The following is an 18,267-nucleotide window of genomic DNA, read 5'->3' as shown; positions in this document are numbered from 1 at the left end:
ATGTTGGTTTTCCACAACAAACTTACTCTCTTGCCAACCTACTCCAAGTAAGACCAACCAGTTTAGCCAACCCTGGATTCTACAGAAGCTGCAAAAATGACTTGTAAAACCTGGCCCACTCTATTTAAATTTCTAATCCTCCCTTAAAGGTTTAGAACCCTGTGGAAAATAAATATGGAATTTCACCAGGTTTAAGAAAGATCAGTTATATAAGTACTTACTGATGTATAGGCAGGGAGTCAAGTTGTGGCACTTTGCCAACTATACTTTTTTATCATTAAAACTATTAAATGAATATACATTTTATTAAGTTTTAGTCCCATCCAACAAATAGTGGTTGTCTGGAGTTTCCTTTCATATTTTGTTTTTGAAAAGCCTTTAGCTTTCATAGATGGAAAATGTAATATGGACAAACTCAATGAGGACACAATGGAACATTTTATTTTTATAATTCATTAAGTCACATGGATAAAAAATGATAATTTTGTGTGTGTGTGTGTGTGTCATGTGTATGATGTTACAAGCAGCTTATGTGCATTGTTATATCTACAGTATACAGTATATAATCTATATATATTTAAATTTTACAAAGCATGAACAGAATACATATTCAGGGAAGTTGTTATACAAGTACTTATTCCAGAAATATCTCAAGTTACTAAATAATTGTGTTTTTACAATGTTAGTGATGATACACTGCAAATATTTATTTAATCAGTACTTTTCCCTTGTTTTCCTGTAAAAATATCAATACATTTAATAACCAAATATTAACTAAAATATATTTTTTTCTTACCCCACTGGCAAATAGTTTTTTTCTTTTCTTCTTCTTCTTGTTTTAAGCACTAATGTTTCAAAATTGAGTGAGGTTTATGCTTAAAAGAATAAAAACAATTTGCCAATGTGGTAAGAAAAATCATTCAAGATATATTCTCTCAAAACAATTCTTATTATGTTTCATCTTTTTCCCTACAATGAAAGTGAATGGTGACTGAGGCTGTCATTCTGCTTAACATCTCCTTTTGTGTTCCACAGAAAAAAAGAAGAAAAAAAAAAGTTATTTCAGTTTGGAACAACATGTAAATGAGTAAATGATGACAGAATTTTCATTTTTGGGTGAACTATTCTTTTAAGGATGTGTAAAAAAATGTTTTGCTGGAAAACAAGACCAAAATACTGATTAAGGAAACGGTTTTTGCTGAGTAGGAAATGACAACATCATGTTTACAAAATAAGCAGGTAAATAAAATAAATCTTCAACGCAAGCCAAACATAGTAATTACCATCCGTAGCCGGATCCTCACACAGAAGTTCTTGTGCTGTAACGTAAAATTCACCCAGTGATTCACCCCCACATCTGAAGCTAAACCAGAGGGCAACTCACAAACATCTCAGACGTCCACAACACTAGACAAACAACCCCGTGATTCACTCCCTACATAGCTGATGCCAGGCCAGAAGCTCAATGAAGGGGAACTGTGGGAGATATTATATCAAGGAACTAGTGTGGTAAAATAAGACACTATGACTGTACTACAAAAACAAGTCTTGCTCTGAGAAAGCAGCAGTCCGGGTTGGGAGGGTCCTGTTGGCACTGATGGGGATTGGAAGAGGAGGATAAAAGATCTGTTTCAAGAAAGGCGGTGTTGAAAGGTAGGGGATGGCCAGACACCACTGGCCAAAATGTGGAAGTTTAAACTGCATAGTTGGTGTCAGAGGGCTGACTGGATTCAGGGGCTTCCTTGGTGTCCTTTGCTGCTGCAGGCTGTGACTTGTGCTTGGAACCTGAGACACGCTGACTGTTGGAGGTTCCACCACGAAATCCTGGGGGAACATTAGGGATTCAGAAGTGTGATACTCAGTTCATGACAAGCGTTATAGTTGACAACTGATTCCTTATTGACAGAGAGGGCTCTCTTTTTTATTTGTATTAATCGTAGTTTGAATGGTGCAATTGTGGTATATTTAAAACATTTAAAAACCACTGAAAAAGTTCTTGGTCCTTGTCTAGGTAACATTAGGTAAAATATGTGGTTATATGGCACAATAAACAGGCATTTCCCTTGGTACAGTGATGGCATCCAATGGTACTGTAATTCCATGGTACTCAATAATTACCTTTATTATTATAATTGCATCTCAAATGAACACTTAATGCCACAGTGCTATGAGCAGATGTAAATTCATGGTAATACAATTTTACTTTTGTTAGTGTGGTAGCAGATCTACCAGCAGGTAACAACTTTACTGGCAGAACAACTTTTCCCCACACACTTTATTATTACAGTGGATTATTTGCTCTAATCCATTTCCAGGTGGCAATTAGCAACTGGGCTTTGGGAAAGGGGTTGTGAGATCTTGTCTTACTCTTATTGCAATGACGTCCATGCCAACCGTCCCTGCACTGGCACCTGTTGGGCTCTACACAGGTCCCGTGTGCTCCACAGCTGGGCTCGCAGACAGCTGCACATGCACACGTGTAAACACATACACATTCAGCCATACACAGAGATGCACTGTTTAGTCTTGGAATCTTATCATGTGCTGTAAAGCAAGCCTGGAGCCTCAGTGGAAGTTTGAGGGCTCAATCAAGCACTGATAGTTCCTTTTTACAGTGCGTGTATTGTGCAAAAAGCAAAGTCGACTAAAGTGATGCTTTTGGAACATACTGTATGCTTTTAATCATATTTGTCTACAGTTGTTTTGGCAAGTCTGGCGTACATACAAGGTGCCAAAAATGTATTTGGACCTTCAGCCACACTTAAAAATGTCTGAATGTCATTGCGTTAGATATAAAATATCATGTCAATTATCTGGAAACAAATGATGCAAGACTTTTTTTTTTTTTTTTCAGAAACAAACTTCACCTCCCACTTTTGCAATGACTTTTAACCATTTGGTCCCAAGGTAATTTAAAGTGGATGTTTGAAGTCAGTTTCCCTCAAGTTCACACAGTCCAAGTAGAGTAACCGCAGGTGTAGTTTACCATATTACTGTAACTATGAATATGTTCCACAAAGTTTGACATTCAGAAAACATCCAAATACTTTGTCTTTATTTTGAACAATATATGTTATTTTTTGTTGTTGTTGTTGTTTTGTTTGTTTTTTTCATTTGAAACCTAGAAAAATCTTTTTGTGAAATGTTTTGTTTAATATTTCCTTAAAAGTAGATTGGTTTGGTATTTTGTTATGAAGATACAGTATTCTTTCATTTTTACTCATGCTGAAGTGTCCACACACTGTATTTTTTGGTGCCACTGTAACTATAGAGAGGAGAAACAGAGATAATCTCACCTTTGGAGCACAGATCACCATGGTAACCTTTACTACACTTGCATTTGTTCCTCCCCATGCATTTGCCTCCATTTCTGCAAGGCTGCCGACATTTACCTGCAAAACATGCAAAACAGCCCGCCAACTTAATATACTGCAAAAAGAGAATGTTCTTTCTTCTTTTAACCTTTATGCATGGACTGATAAATTGTAAATCCCTGTAATGCATTATAAGGAGCCATTCACACAGGATGCGCTCTTGTGTTCAAAAACAGCAGAACACAGCAGAAAGGAATGGTGCCTCAAGACACACTCCTAAAAGTTTAACTTCTTTTAACTACAGTGTGATTTGTTCCAACAGCCAAAATGTCCCTCTAGCGCAAGTTTACATTAAAAAAAAAAACTGTGCCCAATGGATGCAGGAATGCATTCTGTGCAAAATGTCCCAATGTCTGTTTGGATAAAAACATCTGCCAAATGCATAAATTAAAATGTCCATTGGGCCTCATTCATGAAACTTGAACAGAATGACTTTCTGTATTGTCTATAAAGTCTTCCTTGAAAAAGAAAAAAAAAAAAAAGATTTATTTTAATTTTTTATTAAATTGATTGATTCAATGCATTGCAACAGTCAGCGCAAGAATCGATTTAAGGACACTTTACTCTGAAATTTGATCTACTTATGTTTCATGAATAATGCCCAATGATTCTACCTTGCATATGTGCAAATCATTTTCTCAATTGTAGCATGTTTTTGAATTTACTTCATATGGAAGATTTAATATGTTTTAAAATGCATTCATTTAGCTACATTTACTCCTCTCATCCACACTAGAAAATAAGAACTTTAGGAAAATAAAAAAAACAGAGGTTTGAAACTTAAACAGATTAGTGTGGACAAGGTCTAAGTACAGACATGTTGATAATTACTTCTTTTTTTCCCCCAATGGAAGTAAGGAGCTTAAATGCAGGCAGAGGATATAAAAGCGGTCAAACAAATGAAACCTAAAATAAAAAGGAAATCTAATGGCTTTGGAAAACAATGACAGGGGTATGGGTGGGTTACAGAACCCGTTACCCCTGCATTTGTTATAAAGATCAAGTGAATTCACTGGGCTCTTTGTTCCTTGACAAATCAACGAAATCCATACCCATAGAATAGACAAAGAGAGGGACGTCTACATAACATGACCTTAACGGGACCCCGGATGTTTATGTCACAGCCTGTTTTGATAGTAATTATGATACTGCTTGTGGATCAGAGTGCAACAACTGGCTAAATGCTGTTAAAATGTTACTGAGATTTTACTTCAATGTTTTTCTGTTCCCTCAATTCAAGCAATAGAAATATGGTATAAAGCCATATAAAGCCATTTTTGATGCTTGAATACTTCCTGTCTTCTGAGGCATGAAACCACAAAAGAATGAGGAGAGTAGAGTTGCTTAAACATTAACGAAAAAGACTCAAGACCTATAAAGCAAAGGAATTCGATACTATCCTTGCAACAGACCTCTGTGGCAAAGCAGTATGTGGAATTTAAATTAACGTGTGTATTTTTTTATGTTAAAAAAATGTTCTTCTATTCCAGCTTAATATGCAGACAACTAGAAGTAAGGTAGGTTGATTTTTCCAAAATGTGTAAATACTGTGGCTCTGTAACACATCAAAACATTGCTTTGTTTGTTTGAGAATCCCGAACAACCTGACAAAGCAACATTGTCTCAACTAATGGCATGAATTTGGGGCGGGACTATCTGTTTTGTCGACCAATGTCAGATGAGGTGGAGTGTTCAGGAAACCTGTTTGAATCATTCTTGCAATTCCAGTACACAATTCATCTTTATTGTTTGTGAACTGTCAAAATGTTTACCTTGAATGCACTGTAAGCCACTTTGTATAACAGTGTATGCCATAATGTAATAAAATGTAATGCTGTGTATGATAAAATATTTGGAAAAGTAGTAGATAGGCTTATTGTATCTAATCTGAAACTTAAACTATCAGCTAAGTTGTACAATGAAAGAACAATAAGCCAGAAAATCATTTCCTTTTACCAAAAAAAAAAAAAAAAAAAGAAAAGAAACATGCACAATTAACCACCGCAGTGCTTTTGAGATCATACGAGCTTATGAGGTGGACATCAGTGATAATGGTAACACCTGCATTACATCCTGTTTGCTCATGTAGGTGCCGGCCCATTTAACACTGATGTGAGAACACACTTCACTTCGGATGTTTGTTTGGAAAACTGCTCTGAGGCCAATTTGTGGCACTGAGCCTATTTCAACAAAAAAACAACTACTCAGCCTGTTGCTTTATAGAGATGATAATAATAATGGTGCAATCGCCAGTTAATACTCTGTAGTTACTACTTATTCAGTAGTTTTCTTGTTTTTTCTTTCTTGAAACATTTTAAAGAGATTGCAATCTATTCAGTTCTAGCCATTTAAATATTTTACAGCTGAGCATGACTGTATACAGGGGCTATAGCTAGTGAGGTGAAAGGTGGTAACGATTCTAAGGGCCCAAAGGTCCAGGGGGCCGCACAACAAATTCTAAACTGTATTTTTTAATAGGAAAGGGGCCCAGAGCAATGTACAGTCAGCGGGCCCAAATTACCTTGCTACGGCCCTACTTGTGAATATAACAAATTTATAATCACTAAAGAAATGTCCATGACATTTTAAGATTTCATTAATTTCCATGACTTTTCCAAGTATTATTCCCTGATATTTGGAGGTTTTCCAAGACTGTGGGAACCCTGTGGCTTGTAACTGGCAGATTTTGGAGTTGTTATTGCGGGTATCAGCGCAATGCGACATTAAACTCACTCAGCTCACAGCGGCTGCCCTCAAAGCCAGCAGCACAGATGCATTTCCCAGGATGGAAACACGTTCCTCCGTTTAAACAGGTGGTGGTGCAGTTAGCTGTGAACACAACAGAGGCAAGAAAATGAACGCATCAAATATATAAAATATTATGCTGGTTATATTAATAATACAGTAAATAAATATTACAAGAAATAAGACATAATAGCATTGCATAACATGATTGATTTGTCAGAGGAGCAAATTAAAAGAATATTCTGGGTTCAATACAATATAAGCTCAATCGACAGCATTTGTGGCATAATGCTGAATACCAAAAAAAAATCTATTTTGACTCGTCCCTTCTTTTCTTTAAAAAAAAGCAAAAATCAAGGTTACATTGAGGCAATTACAGTGGAAGTGAATGGGGCCAATTTTTGGAGGGTTTAATGGCAGAAATATGAAGTTTATAATATTATAAAAGCACTTACATTCATTATTCTGTTAAAACTCATGTTATTTGAGCTGTGAAGTTGTTTGAATTGTCATTTTTACAGTCATTTTAGGGTTTGATGACATTGCAACATCATGGCAACAAAGTTGTAAAATTGGCTATAACTTTACACAGTAAAGGTTAGTAAGTGATTTTTATAACAATAAAATCATGTTTACAGCCATATTGTTTATGTCTTTTGGCTATACTTTTGAAAAAGTGAGAATTTAACTTTCAAAAATTGGCTCCCTTTCACTTCCATTGTAAGTGCCTCACTCAAAAGGAGGGGCAAATCAACATTTTTTTTTTTTTTTTGTGGTAATCAGTATTATGCCACAAGTGCTGTCGATTGAGCTTAACTTGTATTGAACCCGGAATATTCCTTTAATTCAACAGTGATTTATGTGTTTAAGAACTGGGGCCTTGCGATTCAAAAACCAACCTTTCTCACAGCTGGGTCCATAGAAACCGGGAGGACATATACACACATCTGGACTCATACACAGACCACCATTCAGACATCTAGTGGAGCACAGCGCTAAAAGGTTGGAAAAATGCATTTCAATCTTTACCTCTTATTTATTTTCTTTCTGCAAGCACCTGATTTCATGTTATAGTATGAATCTAATTACCTTTCCATGCACTTTGATGTTTAGCAGCTCAGCCTAAATGACAAGCTGCAAATTATTACAAAATATTCTGAAAACTAATATTTCACAACAATTTGGCTCGATGGCAAAGTTCCGACACTTTTTAACCAATACATTTCCATGACTTTTCCATGGCCTATTCAGTCATTTACTAGATAAGGATTTTAAAACAAATTTGAATTCATACAAATTCACAAAGGAATAATTTATACCAATTTAAATACCAGTTCATTGAAATGAACAAATTAAGAATGATTCACTTAGTCTTGCAAGCAAGTTTTACTGTACACAAAAACAATATCTAGCCAATGAAATATTTAGCCAAAAAAAACAGTCAATTCAGTATTGAAATGTCCATGACTTTTTCATGACTTTTTAAATCAAATGCATTTTTAAACCCCCTGATATTTCAAAGTTTTCCATGACCATGGAAACCCTATATTAATGAAAGAACTTTAAACTAAAAATTACTACTACTTTTGTCCCATAGTTTTTTTGTCTTAAGTAAAATTATAAGTTCAACCTATACCTACACTGGCAGGCAAACGTTTGGAACAATGTACAGATTTTGCTGTTTCAGAAGGAAATTGGTACTTTAATTCACCAAAGTGGCATTCAACTGATCACAAAGTATAGTCAGGACATTACTGATGTAAAAAAACAGCACCATCACTATTTGAAAAAAGTCATTTTTGATCAAATCTAGACAGGCCCCATTTCCAGCAGCAATCACTCCAACACCTTAATCCTTGAGTAATCATACTAAATTGCTAATTTGGTACTAGAAAATCACTTGCCATTATATAAAACACTGCTGAAAGCTATTTGGTTTGTTAAATGAAGCTTAACATTGTGTTTGTTTTTGAGTTGCCACAGTATGCAATAGACTGGCATGTCTAAAGGTCAATATTAGGTCAGAAATGGCAAAAAAGAAAATGCTTTCCCTAGAAACTCATCAGTCAATCAATGTTTTGAGGAATGAAGGCTATACAATGCTTGAAAACTGAAGATTTCATATAAAGGTGTACACTACAGTCTTCAAAGACAAAGGACAACTGGCTCTAACAAGGACAGAAAGAGATGTGGAAGGCCAGATGTACAATTAAACATGAAGACAAGTACATCAGAGTCTCTAGTTTGAGAAATAGTTAGAGTGGGCAAAGAAACACAGACATTGGACAACAGATAATTGGAAAAGAGTGTTGATCCCAGCTTTTGTGGGATCAGCTAGACTGTAAGGTGTGTGAGAAGTGCCCAACAAGACAGCCACATCTATGGCAAGTGCTACAGGAAGTGTGGGGTGAAATGTCACCTGAGTATCTGGACAAACTGACAGCTAGAATGCCAGGGATCTGCAAAGCTGTCATCGCTGCATGTGGAGGATTTTTTTATGAGAACTCTTTGAAGTAGTTTAAGAAGATCTGACATTTTTTTTCAAATTGTAATAGTAATTTTTCACGTTATTAATGTCCTGACTATACATTGTGATCAGTTGAATGCCACTTTGGTGAATAAAAGTACCAATTTATTTCCATGAGAGCAAAATCTGTACATTATTCCAAACTTTTGGCCGCCAGTGTATATATTTAAGTTTTACTTTTACCATAAAAGTAAAATTAATTTTTAAGTTGTTGCTGTTGTAGATGAAAGCACAGTTTGGGCTTAAAGTTTTCTTGATATTTGAAGCACAAATCTTTGTGGTTTTGGCAGCAATGAAGGCAAAAACAAACCAGCCAAAAGCTGTGTAGGATAAAAGGTGTTTCGTGGAAGTCGTTTAAGTTCAAACACAGCAGAGCTACAATGAGGATATTGGAAACATTTTTAGCATCTAATGGAGGTCTTTTTTATGAAAACCACTCTTTATAGATGTAAATAGATGGAAAACACATGTTTGTGCCTCCCAACCTGCTGGGTAATTCATATTTTTTTCAGACAAGAAAACGTTTGTCATGCAGAACACACTTCCATTGAAACCAGCACTCTTTGTTTTTTGATGAATCTACTTGTGGTGGAGACTTTACTACAAGGTTCTACATGCTTACATCACTTGTTAATGGTTTTGTATTGTTGAGATCTTTTGAGATACTTTGGAAATGCATCCAGGGAGATTAAACTATCTGTAAGGTATATTCCAAATTCTGTAGGTTAGTACAAATGTTATACATGCAAATTAGTCACATTCACAATGCTATAATACCCCTAAACATTTTAAATAAATTGCACTGCCAAATGTTTAAAAGATCTTAATGCAGCTCCAAGGCATACAGAAAGATTGTATGGGGAACAGACAGATATTAATTAAAGACAGAAAGTATTCACAGATAACCTTGCCCCCAAAGCTTCGGTAGAATTTAAGATTATAAGTGAATAACAACTTAAATTTCTGTCTATACCTGGCAAAAACCAATCATATTGCTTCAGACAACTTGGATTATAGCATACAAGCTGTATGGACTACATTTATGGTGCTTATATGGTGCTTTTTGAAGCTTTCAGCCCCTGGTTATGAACTGTCATTGTACGGCAAAAGCTGCAAAACTATTCTTCAAAAATTTCAACTTTTGTAACTGCAAAAATAACTGCAAACTGATTCGGAGCAACATGAGAATGAGTCAATAATTACTGAATTTTCATTTTTGGATGAACTATTCCTTTCAAAGTTTACTTTTTTTTTTTTTTTTTTTTTTTGTCTAGAGGTTATTTATAAATGTGGTTACCTTTCTCACAGTGCACACCATAAAAACCATCCTGACACTCGCAGACTTGCCTCTCATTGCAGTAGCCTCCATTGCGACAACCACCAGGACACTTCGCTTTAGAGAGAGAGGGAAGAAAACAGAGCGGACAAAGATGATGAGAACTCTTCATTTCTTTTTTTTCATCTTCACCAAACTTTCCAGAACTTCCTTCCTTCCTATACCACTTCAAGGACAAGTTGAAAAAATGCCAGTGAATTCAATAACAGCATTTCCTTCAAAAGAACTGGCACCAGTAGATAAAAAAGAGAAAAAAGAACCTCAAAGGCTTTGAGGTGAAACCACAATGTCAACAACTCTGTCAAACACAATACAGCCACATACAGTGTAGCAGATATGGAGTAACATGAGCTAGTGATGTTTCATTGTAATTCACATACTGTTTTTGAAAGACATGTAATCTAGTATCATGCAAGGCTCATTCAATGGAGGATGTTCTAGGAGGAACTTTCAGAAATGACTGTCAATCTACAACAACAGTGGGATCAAGACAATTCACAGTTATTCACGAGGTGACCCTGTAGTGACCTGGTTCCGAATAGCCGCCCTCATTATAACAAAACAGACTTGTTATTAGCTTGTCTGTTATTATATACTGAAAATATTGTCTGGGGTGGTATTGTCTAATATTGTCTTTTTTGACATGAACAAAGAAATGTTACAGTTGGAATGAGCTTCCAACCTCCACACAATCTGCTGATACGAACTCAGCATTCAAGAGGCAGCTGAAAACACATCTGTTCCGTGAGCACTTAAGCAATCCACACTAAATGCAATTACTATTTAACAATTCAAAATTCCTTGTATATCTCTTTCTTCTGCACTAGCATCTTTACTAGTCCAGCCACTGTAAGAACTTGGCAGTGTGATACTGCAGATATTGTTGACTTTTGTATGACAAATTGCTTGTTATGTTCCTCATCTGTAAATCTCTTTGAATAAAAGCGTCTGCTAAATGACTAAGTGTAAATATAGTAACATTGTGAACCTTACCCCTAACCCTAACTCTAACCCCAAGCCCTAACCCTAGTCCTAAACCTACCCGTACCTCAACCTCAATAACAGCAAATGTGAATCATGTGAGAATTTTGCAGAACAGCATGTAGTTACACAGTAAATACATTATATTGTATGTATTTTAATGTTAGTACATAGTAGTAAAAGACACCTAATATAAAGTGTGACCACATACAGTACTGTGCAAAAGTCTTAGGCACATAAGATGTTTCACAAAAACATTTGTCTTAAGATGGTTATTTATATCTTCAGCTTTAGTGTGTCAAAAGGAAATATACATTTTAGACTCCCAAATATTCCTTTTGCAAATAGAATAGAATAGAAGAACAGGGAGCCCTGCAACAGATGGCATGACCCTCACAGAGCCCCCCACTGAACATCGGGTCAGTCTGGGATTACACGAAAAGACAGAAGTAATTGAGACAGCCTAAACAGATAGAAGAACGTTGGCGAATTCTCCAAGAAGCTTGGAACATCCTATCTGCCAACAACCAAGAAAAACTGTGTCCAGGTGTAAGTAGGAGAATTGGTGCTGTTTTGAAGGCAAAAGTGCTCACACCAAATATTGATTTAGCTTTTTTATGTTTACTGGACTTTGTATGATGTTAATTGATTAATGAAAACTATTTATGTCATTATTTTTTTAAGAAATCCTCACTTTGAAAGTTTTTCACAAGTGCCTAAAACTTTTGCACAGTACTGTAAACAACTTTAAATTGTTTTAATGTTTTAGTATATGTTGAAATTAACATGAACAAAGATTAATAAATGTTGTAAAAGTATTATTTATTGTTAGTTCATGTTAACTAATGTCATTAACTAATGTTGACAAATGGAACTTTATTTTAAAGCGTTACCGGAAAATTTTAAAATTAGTAAACATACGACATGATAAGACTTCGAATGAATTATGGACGATTCTGGAGTATTTCAAGGTGTAAGCAAATTTTGCAGCAATGACCATGTTACCTTTATTTGTACAAAATCAGTTTTTCTTACTTCCATTGAAGCACACAAGATGCTCTTTGGAACATGCTTAAATCATGCTGGATAACATGGATCATCTGGTTTGATGTGTACATTCCAGCACGAGTGCATGCTGTTCTTACAATTTTAATGTTAATAATATAATTTGCATTGATATTTTTTTTATTACTAAATTACAAAAGAATGCAAAATAAAAGCATTTTCACTGATGGTCTCAGACCTTTGGACCCTACTGTAGTAAGCACAAACTTTTGTCCTATATTTTTTAAAAATAGTCCCAAATTAGCCCATCTTAGAGGGTAAACTTGAATCTTTTTACCTGTCATCATTTTGTCCTGTGGGTAAATTTCAAGCAGCCAGACATGTTTTAAAAAAACAACTTGTGAGCACTAGTCATTAAACCTTCCTCCCTGCGGGGTGGCGTCACACAGATGGACCATTTGATCTGTGAAGTCTACATAACGAATGGAGAGGGGTGGAGAAGGGTGTGTAGTGGAATGCAACACCATGAGGTTAGTTTGTGAGAGAAGGGGTGTAGGGGGATCAGAGAAAAACATAACACGCTCATTCTAAAGGGCTGCAGCTGGCAGAATTCACATGACCTCATAAGCCAGCGATGGCTTTGGGCAGGGGAGGAATGGCCATAGGGAGAACTGGGATATGCCGAAGGGGGCCGCGATATGCATCTACCAACGCTCCTGCCACTGCCACTCCACGCCCAACAACTTTTGGCCCTGTTTTTATTTCAAATCCAGGGCTGATTTCTCTTCCCAGTCTGCCCCTGGCTTTGGGGGTGAGGTTGAGAGTCACCCATACCATGGTCTATCATTCTCTCTCTCACACACTTTCTACCCACTATGCATGGTTCATGTAAAAGAGAGAGGGGGAAAAAACATAATAATTTGTACTTCACAATGAAACAACAATCACAAACTAAATCTCTTTAATATCTCAGTTAGTTCTCCTGTGCAGCAATGGAATTAAATAGAGAGCAAACTGTTATAACTAAGAACTCTACTGACTATCAAAGAACAATCTTCTGGACTCTCCTTTGCAAAGTTTCACCATCAAACAATATGCATCTGATCCAGTACTTAAGATTCTCTATAATTAACATCTAAACTACATATTCCCTTACATTAGCATCCAAGGTTGGACTTCAAAGATAGAAACTGACCTCTTTGGCAGGTCTTGAAGAAGATGGCGTTGTGTGGAGTCCTAAGGATGATGTTTCCACCAGCATCCATCACCAGGATGGTCACCTCAAATGCTGCGACACCATCCTGGTCACCCTGACATGGGAAGCCCACCTGGACCACTGAGTATACAAGACTGCTTTGGTAAAATTACCTTGAGATCAGCAGCCCAGCTCTTATCTGTGTTAGACCAGAACTGTCTAGGGTTGCAATGACCAAAAAAAAAAATGTGATTTTAAAGGAATAGTTCACCCAAAAATGAAAATTCCCTGTAGGACTATCTTTCTTCTGTGGAACACAAAAGGAGAGAATGTTTGCCTAAGTAACCATTCATTGTCATTACAACTTTTTTCCATACAAAAAAAGGTGAGTGGAGACCAGTGGCGGTTCTAGCTTGTATGGCGCCCTGGGCTAAACCCGCTTCTACACGCCCCCAAAGGTGTTGACGGTAGTAAAAACTACCATGTAATCTCAATTTAAATACTTAAAGTAACCTAACTGAATTGCATGCTAATGAGAAATACTATGCTATGATTAGCATAGCAATTTTACAGAGTGCAAAGCAACATAGAGCACTGTCCACATTTACCTATCATCAAGCTTAAGCTCCAACAACCCCAAACTCCAACATAACAGAAACTCTTCTAAATCTCAAAACAACAAAACATTAAACACTACAAGTCTCCACCTTTACATTTATCTCACATAAAGACGCATTACACAACACTTAAGTTTAACATTTTCTGCCACTATTGAGTGCCATGCAAACCATGCGGTGAATAAGAAATCCCCTGCCCAGTATCAGTTAACCAAACAAAAAATATGAATGTTGTTCCAAAACAAATAGATTATGCAAATCTACAACTCAGTTAATTTAAGTTTAATTGCTTACATTTTTTTTTAATTAATATGAACAAGGGAGGATTCAATAAAACAGACAATGGTGAAAGATTTTTTTTTTTTTCGAGTGTGCCTAACATCTTTTGTGTTCCACGGAGGAATGAAAGCCATATGGGTTAAGAACAACATGAGGGTGAGTGATAGATGATGGAATTTTTTATTTTTATCTATAATTATGCATTACTTTTACAAAAGAACCATAGTGTTATGGGGTGAAATGAAACCCATAACATTAGTGAATTAAATGAAAGAATAAAAGCGCACCAGAGGCTTTGTGCGGCACTGAGCCTAAGAGAGGAATGTTGACAGTGGGGTCATCCATAATGTCCTTATCCATTGAACGCAAAGTCTGAAACTCATAGAAAAACTCTGCCTGAGGAAAAAAGAGCAAATCAGTAAACTTCCACTACCATTCTCTTTCATTAACTTTTTAAGTTTGAAAAAGAGTATAGATTCCCATGAGGTGGGATATTTGGGGCAATGACAGAAAGGAGAGTTTGCAAGTGATTATGCAGCATATCCCTACACGATAGGAGCACATACATCTGTAAAGAGTAAGAAAGTTTCCTGGTAGCCTCACGTTTGCAAGGTGATCAATTTCCTCTAATAGAACTGCAGCTTCCTTTTCTAATGACCTCAGCCCTTTGAGAATTACACACTTCTGAGGACAACCATGATGGCAAGGCCAAACACACACAACAAAAAACTGTCCCAAAAGGAGATGAAAGCCAGGGAGATGGCACTTTTTAACCTTTTTTTTTTTTTTAGATTTCTGAGTGTAAATGCAAGGCAGCGTTTGTTGAAGGGAAAAGTACACAAGCTGTGTGGAGAGCTTAGCTAATCCTGCAGCTGAATGGTAATAACCAACACAGATAACTCTCGCCACCAGCCTTTTATGCTAGAGACCTTTGTTCTAAAGCCTCGTGGCTGTCTTTGAAGTGAGGACTAACAGGGCCCAGGACGGAGCGGGCCCTCTCTTTTTCTCTGTATCCCTCCTCTTGCTCTTTTAATTTCACTCGCTTGCTCCTCTTTCATCAAGTCAACATGACATTCATGGATTATGACCCCGGTGCACATAGATGCTCATAGATCGTTGCCCTGGTGTGCATAGATCATCTCCGAGAAATGATTCCAGTTCATTTCACAAAAAAATATATGTTTTAAGAGTTTTTAACATTATAAATTTACATTTAGATATTCATTTACATGTAGTGAATGTTGCTTGTGCATACAAGAGACTTTGATAGATTTATGACTTTATTATCTGCATTATCATTCTGATTTCGATTGTCGGTTTAATATTTGTTAGCACTTTATTTTACACAGTAGAAGAGAAGTTTTCATGTTGGCACATCAGTTTTAGAAACAAAGACATAGGAAACCTTACATTACATTAACTGCACTAATGTTATCACAAAACATTTTCAGCTTTCATAATCTTCACAATATATTCATTTAAATTTTTGTGAACTATTTTCTACATTTTATGGCTTTTTTGGAACATGATATAGATGTAAATAAATGTACAATAAAATTTTATAATATAAAGAACTTTGCCATTGCAACAACTTGTTACAACTCAATCAGATATTAAACAATATAATATAATATAATATTTAAAGATATTAAGAAGGTGTGTGCCAAGGTTTTATGAAAGTTCCTCATGATGAGGAAAAGTGTAAATGGGAAAAACGGTTTGACACTGTTTCTGCCAAAACCATAACGAATAACAAAACGAATCAACAAGCAATAACAACGCAACAAAGTGATTCCAAATGGAACTTTCCACTTTACAATAAAGCGCGGGATCTGGCACGTGCGTATTTTCAGTGTACAGATGTTTCGCACATGCGTGAGGAGGCGCGCTCACGCGGCGGTCTCGCGCTCTGATCCGTGGTGCGCAGCTTTACAACACCAAGATGCAAAATACCGCAAGAAATAGAAATAACATTTGTCAAAAGAGAACAAACTGAACCGTGAGGGTTATTAGGTCAAGTTTTGACGCAAATTCGTTTTACACAATCAAAAGTCTGTTTTTTTTGAACAACTATCAGGCGACGTTCGAGGAATTACAAATACCTGTGCTGTTGCAGACCATTTGGAGTTTGCTGAATAAATTATTAATTTATTTTCCCGTATTTATTTCAACGTTATCTGCCTGATAATTATGAAAAATTTTCACGATCATATAAACCATGATAATCAATAGAGATGTGATACGGATATTGGTTATTGTTACCCATCAAACACAGAGCTTCCCCTTAACGTTAGTGTAGCCTATGGTTCCGATTGGGTTATTTTCTAACGTTCTAGAAACGTTCTTTTTAGGTTTTAAGTTTTATAGCCATAAACTAACCTTCCCAGAACGTTGCAGGTAGGTTTTTGTGTGACAACCTCATAATTAATAATAAACTTGTGAAGAACGTTATCAATATTTTGCAGAAACATATTTTTCAGAAACACACACACACACACACACACACACACACACACACACACATACACATATATATATTATCATAAGTGTTTCATCAATTCATAATTTTTATGGACATATTTTCATTATTTTCCATAAACGTTGCAAAGAGGTGTTTGATAGACAACAATGACTGACATTAGTGCAGTATCCTGCAGCATTTTATGTTTAATGTACTTTTCAGTTTCATTGAGACAGTGCAGTCTATCAGTATTTTAAGTATTTTATTTTCATTAGAATGATGAGTTAATAACATGTCATTATAGCCTAGGTAGTCAAAGCATTCATTGAAATATCCCTTGTTATCACCAGCAAATAGCATGCAAGCTCTAGAATACAAAACTTGACACGCATTTGCAGCTTGCAGAATGAAGTTGTACAGTACCTGATCAGTGGCTTGCCAGGTGAAGTTCACGTGGTGGATATTGACAGGTATTGCTGGCATCCGCTGCTGTGCTTTCCTGAAGTCTTGTGTGAATGGGGCCATTTTCCCGTCTGAGACTATTAAAATATCTTCCTCAAAACCTGTTGGATAAAACACTGAGCATTCACATTCCTTTCAAAGTTTCTAAAGAACTTTGATTGAAAGTATTCTGAAATGTGATCGTTTAGAATGTGGCTCTAATAACGTTTCAGTGCCATTGATCCATTTGCGTATATGACGCTAATCACATGTTACCAATTAATATTCTTGCTTGATTGGCATCGATCCACATGTACATGCTTCCTTGCTCTGTGGTAGCTTCGGTTATCAGACCCACTAGAAGTAAAAGAATGCACGTTTTAAGGTGCAGTTGAACAGAAGGCGTCCTGAAAGCCATCTTTCGGTTTATCAGAGTGAATTGCCCGGCTTGCTGGGTCTCCTCTCTTGTTCAAATCCCGTGCACTAAATGTGTCTCAAGTGAGTCCGGAATTGACAGAATGATTCGCGCGGACTGTTCCGCGAGCTACTTGTACACAGCAGGATTTGCCATTCCCATATCTCGCCACGAGGTGGCAGGATATAACAAAAAGGCGCCCCTTATTTATGATTTCTGATTCAATATTTTAAAATGTTAAAAATTGATAGCCTAATAGAATGCTTTCTTTCATCCGCATAAATAGATTTTTATAAATAAATTGATTTTGATTGAGCCTGATATCCAAATGGTAAGACAATATTATAATTATTTGACTTAAGTGTAACATTTTTATTACCTTAAAGTTCATTACATATTTGTTTAAAAATGATTTCATATAATGCGCTCTCAATTATCATTCAGTGAAACTGATCATTAATTAACAAAAGCTGATTTCTAATACTATAAAGTGAACCTTGATTTACACATTTTATTGGCAAAGTCTAAGACAAATTTGTTTTAATAAATATCAATTAATTAATTAATTTTCTACTTAGCTGGTAATAAATAGTTGATTTTACACCGAAGGCTCCCTTTGTTTATCACATTTAAAATTAAAAGAGATGTTTTCTGTCTCATCAAAATCATATTTATTTGCGTTTGACAAGAATACATATTAAAACATGAATGCATTTGTATAGAGAGGTTGAAAAATATAAAATATCAGTGATAAAATAAATCAATTTTACATAAATGTGACTTTTGAGAAAAGCCATAGAAGTTCGTTTTTACCATTTCTACAAGTTTAGAGTTCAGTTTTTGCATTTCTGAAAGTTTTCCATTTCTTTCTTTTTTAAATAAACATCAAAA

At 35.9% G+C, this 18,267-nt stretch overlaps 1 protein-coding gene across 1 annotated transcript; it reads right to left on the bottom strand.

Moving 5' to 3' along the window:
• Positions 1–430: 430 nt before the first annotated feature.
• On the bottom strand, positions 431–18,249 carry LOC127436948 (wnt inhibitory factor 1-like). Its single transcript, XM_051691493.1, has 10 exons — positions 17,238–18,249; positions 16,944–17,083; positions 14,347–14,455; positions 13,164–13,304; positions 9,944–10,039; positions 7,019–7,114; positions 6,108–6,203; positions 3,297–3,392; positions 2,368–2,463; positions 431–1,824 (listed from the first exon to the last, which is right to left on the bottom strand). The coding sequence occupies exons 1-10, from the start codon at positions 17,377–17,379 to the stop codon at positions 1,694–1,696; spliced, it is 1,143 nt and encodes a 380-aa protein (XP_051547453.1). The 5' UTR covers positions 17,380–18,249; the 3' UTR covers positions 431–1,693.
• Positions 18,250–18,267: the final 18 nt, after the last annotated feature.

The sequence above is a fragment of the Myxocyprinus asiaticus genome, chromosome 47 (genome assembly GCF_019703515.2).
Source record: "Myxocyprinus asiaticus isolate MX2 ecotype Aquarium Trade chromosome 47, UBuf_Myxa_2, whole genome shotgun sequence".
NCBI classification, from domain to species: Eukaryota; Metazoa; Chordata; class Actinopteri; order Cypriniformes; family Catostomidae; genus Myxocyprinus; species Myxocyprinus asiaticus.
Note: the sequence above shows the minus strand (reverse complement) of the source record. Positions and strands in the feature narration are given on the sequence as shown.

Coding starts and splice junctions, on each gene's coding strand:
- LOC127436948 (XM_051691493.1), bottom strand. CDS start 17,379: ATGGCTTTCAGGACGCCTTCTGTTCAACTGCACCTTAAAACGTGCATT. Junction 17,084..17,237: donor TCAAGCAAGAATATTAATTG/GTAACATGTGAT, acceptor TTTATCCAACAG/GTTTTGAGGAAGATATTTTA. Junction 10,040..13,163: donor CTTCAAGACCTGCCAAAGAG/GTCAGTTTCTAT, acceptor CTCTCTCTAAAG/CGAAGTGTCCTGGTGGTTGT.